This window comes from Oncorhynchus nerka, linkage group LG6, assembly GCF_034236695.1.
Source record: "Oncorhynchus nerka isolate Pitt River linkage group LG6, Oner_Uvic_2.0, whole genome shotgun sequence".
Taxonomy (NCBI): domain Eukaryota; kingdom Metazoa; phylum Chordata; class Actinopteri; order Salmoniformes; family Salmonidae; genus Oncorhynchus; species Oncorhynchus nerka.
This window is the reverse complement of record NC_088401.1, coordinates 69,490,032-69,494,335: the sequence shown is the minus strand read 5'-3', so window position 1 is coordinate 69,494,335 and position 4,304 is coordinate 69,490,032. Positions and strand designations below refer to the sequence as shown.

Here is a 4,304-nt window from a genome sequence, read left to right as displayed (position 1 = left end):
TTATGGGAACTGCTGAAGCGTTCGAATATTCACGCTTGCGGTCTGCTCATAAATATAGGTTAATTCGTGCATTGTGCGCTGAATGAATGTTGTTGATGTTTATTCATGTCTTACTAACATCACGATAAAAAATTATATGATCTACACCAATAACAATAACAACTATACAAATAAAAATAATACTATGACATGTATTATTATTACTAGTGGTAGCCCTTGGCGTAGACTATAAAGGAGGCTACACCTGGTATTATCAGATAACACAACATAATCTGACCAATTGGGACGCAGGCTATTACATGAATGATATGCCTACACTATGATCCTAAAAAACCTACACTATGCATTATGATGGTTCTTGTTAATCCTAAAGAGAGGCCTAAAGCTACAAGACAAACACATATTGCTCGACTTGATTTAGTATTTATTTCTATCCTAAACCAAATGCACGATACCATGGTGATAATATAACATCTGAAATAATAGGCTAAAGATTAGCCTATATGTAGCCTATTGTTGAGGTATCATTGCGAGAGGAAACACACAAGCACGGCTCCTGAATTACATTTTAGTCATTTAGCAGACGCTCTTATCCAGAATGACTTACAGGAGCATTTAAGGTTAAGTGCCTTGCACAAGAGCACATGGAAAGATTTTTCACTTAGTTGACTCGAAGATTCGAACAAGCGACCTTTCATTTACTGGCCCAACGCTCTTAACCGCTAGGTTACCTACAGCTCAATTAAACAAGATAAATGATAAATCTTGGACGAATTTATTAAGACCTCAATTCGATCAATTGCCAATGAGAAAATAATTATTTATCCTACCTCAATGTGCTGCCTTGCGGGCCCACAGATCATGTCACCGACACCCGAGGTCTGAGTTCATTTATAGGCCTACATGTGGCAAACCATGAAAAACATAATGTGCATGCATTGAAATTAAATGGGGTTTAGGCATTTGCTTTATAACATACAGAAGGAGAACATAAAGCCTACATCATTATTTCACGGGAAGATGCTCCTCAGAAAGAACTCCAGACATTACGCAAATAGTCCCTACCATATAACTCTTCTTTGTTTCACATTTATGATGAGTTATCAACCTCAATTGAATACATTTGACACCGAGTGAATCTTACCTGTGGTTCAGGTGGTTGGTATTTACAGTATAGATTCATGGCCAAGGTCGTCGTCAATAACGTCATCTATTGAGCAAACGGTAGGCCTATGTATGGATAGGGAGAAGGCGCACAACAACAGCCACCCAGGTAGACTGACAGCTGTATTACTATCAACCTCGAAGTTCTTATTATTCTGAGTGACATTGGCTACAGTTGTGTATGCGTATCTATTGGTGTCCGTTGGCTAAAGAGAAACATATGCTAGCTAGGCTACTCTCATTCCAATGGGTCATTTTATTTTCACGGTTTGATATACAACAGCCCTTTTGGCCGGTGAGGGGTTAACCTTTAAAAAACATATTTATTGCCAGACAGGACGTGAGTGTGTCGTAATTTACAGTGGCCAATCATCACGCGATTTTTCTCTCCTCTCGTCCAATAGGAAATTGAGAGGGATCGCTGTCTGTCACAGGTGAGGTTGGATAGTGGATCTGTGTGAAAAAGGCAGGAAAAGAGAGAAAGCTTAGGCTAATGCGAGAGCTGACGGAGGAGAAGCATCGAGCCTCGGGATATAGGCTGAACGCAGTATTTCCATCGCTTTTTCAGTGGAAATGCAATGAGATACCAAATCTGGGAGGTACAAAAAAGCAGTAATAGCGCTTCAAGGGGAATACAATGCGGATGATTTGACGTTGGTCCATATCTACGATTTTTACAAGACAGAAACGTTGCTCTTTGAAATGGCCGTTCGTAGCAACTCCTTGATGCCTTTCTCTATCCAAGCCATTTTGAACAAAAAAGAGGACAGTCGACACTTGCCAGATTTGGACATCTGCTTCTCGAAGACTGCGTGTTGGAAAATATTTGGAGAAATGGATACTGGTTCGGAGGACTTTCCCGCGGCGTGTAGAAGTGACGAGGGAGCTTGCATGGCCAGCGACCAGAAAAGTTACGACTCGGATTCAGGTCTCAGTGATGACAATGACAGCAAGAGGCTGGCCGTTTGCAAGTCCGAGAAAAACAGGGATCCTGCTTCAGACGTACTGGAAGAAAGTTTGCAGGACGAAACGGACCATGAATCCACTGCTGTCGACAACGCAAAAGGTCTTAGTGACTGTGAACCTAATGTTTCGGGTAAGTTACACATTTTTTATTGGCACATATCGGGTTAAAGTCTGTAAACACATAAATTGAAACCATAATTTAAAGTAATATTCTAAAAATACTTTATGGAGAACATCCCAGTCTAATCCCTTCAAATCATTTCACCAATGTGGTGTAAACATTAGGCTATTTTACTCACAGGGAGGCACCGCCTTTGCGCATGAGGCAGCGGGATGTTATGTCATGGCATACACACGTTTTTAGGCCTAATTTCAATCTATATATTTCATTAACATGTGTATATGGCCATGATGATTTATGAAATTGTGAGGCTAGTTTTTAGACAGCCTTGGATGCATTTTAAGAGCTAGGGCCTATTTGACTATTCCATCTTGTGTGGTCTAAGAAAAGCGATGATTTTTATTGTTCATAGTACATAAAATGCACAATTTATTCTTTCAGATTCCAACAACCTAGACGAGGCCAGTTGTGATAAAAGTTCGGATCAGCCCAAACAGAGGAAAAAACGTTCAAGGGCTGCGTTCTCCCACGCGCAAGTGTTCGAGCTCGAGCGTAGGTTCAATCACCAAAGATACCTATCCGGACCAGAGAGAGCAGACCTGGCGGCCTCCCTGAAGCTGACAGAGACGCAGGTCAAAATATGGTTCCAGAACCGCAGATATAAAACAAAACGCCGTCAAATGGCTGCCGACTTGATGGCATCGGCCCCTGCAGCAAAGAAAGTGGCTGTGAAAGTGTTAGTTCGGGACGACCAGAGACAGTACAACCCCGGAGAACTACTGCGGCCTCCGCTCCTCGCTCTCCAGCCGTCGTATTACTACCCCTACGCCTATTGCCTCCCGGCATGGACACTCTCTACTTGTGCTGGGAATCAATGAGAATTGAATAGCCTACTTTGTATTTATTTTCCTCCATCAGGAAATCGAGGCATTTGCTTTATTGACTTTTTATGAAGAAATCAGGAGAGATTAAATGAACTCAGAACTACTTATGTGAGTTATGTCAATCATTTGAACTGCCTCATGGTGTCTAGACTGAACATGTCACTTTTCTTGGTATAGTGATGACACTAGGCAATTGTTTCAGATTGTATGGAGTGTAAACCTTCCAGAGGGGGCCTACAACATCTATGTTCCTATGTATACTACGAGCATTGGAGATATCAGACCCCCAAGCGACATTTCGAATATCTCCCTTACTGCTTTTCTTTTCATGCTGCGGTTGTAGGGTAACGGTAAGATTTTCAGCACTTTTCGAAACATAGAGATAGAGTGTGGACATATATCTGACTGAAATATGGATTTGAAGGTTTCTTTTGTACTTATGACCTTATCGTGAACTGTGGCAGAGACAGTAACAATTGAACTTGTTAAAAATGTACTTATTTTCTAATTGTTCTAAATCTGATTGTTTATTAAGAGAGAAATCAAACATTAAAAACATATCAGGCATATTATATTTTGAAGCAAGTCGTGTTTGATTCGAGCCTTAATATGTATGTCCTTTTTTCCTTAGACTTTCCCTCATGAAAAAAGATTGCAGTTGTAGTGCAGTATTACTGCATGCTGCAACTAATGCATCCAAAATACCACAGTCAGCTGCTGACTGCAGATACTGCACTTTTACTGCAATTTCAAAACAGCAATCTTTTTTGTAAGGACTGAATTTCAGTTAATATGACAGGGGTTTTATTGACCATGATCAGTGGGCCTAAATTGAATTGTAATTGTGTTATTAACCATTCTTGTTGTCATAATGAAAACAAAATTATAATAATAACTTAATAATAATAATAATAAGCAATGAAATACCCATGATGCATTTATGAACGAAATTGCATCGCAACAACAAATGTAGGGTTTTATTTTCTCGACCTAAATTACTAAATTGGTGGTCATATATTACATCATATACAACGTTTATGTGCACAGATACCATGTAGTACCTGTATCTGGTAGCATACATTTTCTTTGTTTGTGTAGCCTAATTTAAGTAGTAACTACTTTCTAACATGGTTTTGGTCAGTTTCCTTTCATCATCCTCATAGCTCCAG

General features: G+C 39.9%; 1 protein-coding gene across 1 annotated transcript; it reads left to right on the top strand.

The window, feature by feature from the left end:
* The first annotated feature begins 1,686 nt into the window (after positions 1–1,686).
* On the top strand, positions 1,687–3,707 carry nkx3-2 (NK3 homeobox 2). The gene is made up of 2 exons (XM_029662792.2): positions 1,687–2,260; positions 2,693–3,707. The coding sequence occupies exons 1-2, from the start codon at positions 1,867–1,869 to the stop codon at positions 3,127–3,129; spliced, it is 831 nt and encodes a 276-aa protein (XP_029518652.1). The 5' UTR covers positions 1,687–1,866; the 3' UTR covers positions 3,130–3,707.
* Positions 3,708–4,304: the final 597 nt, after the last annotated feature.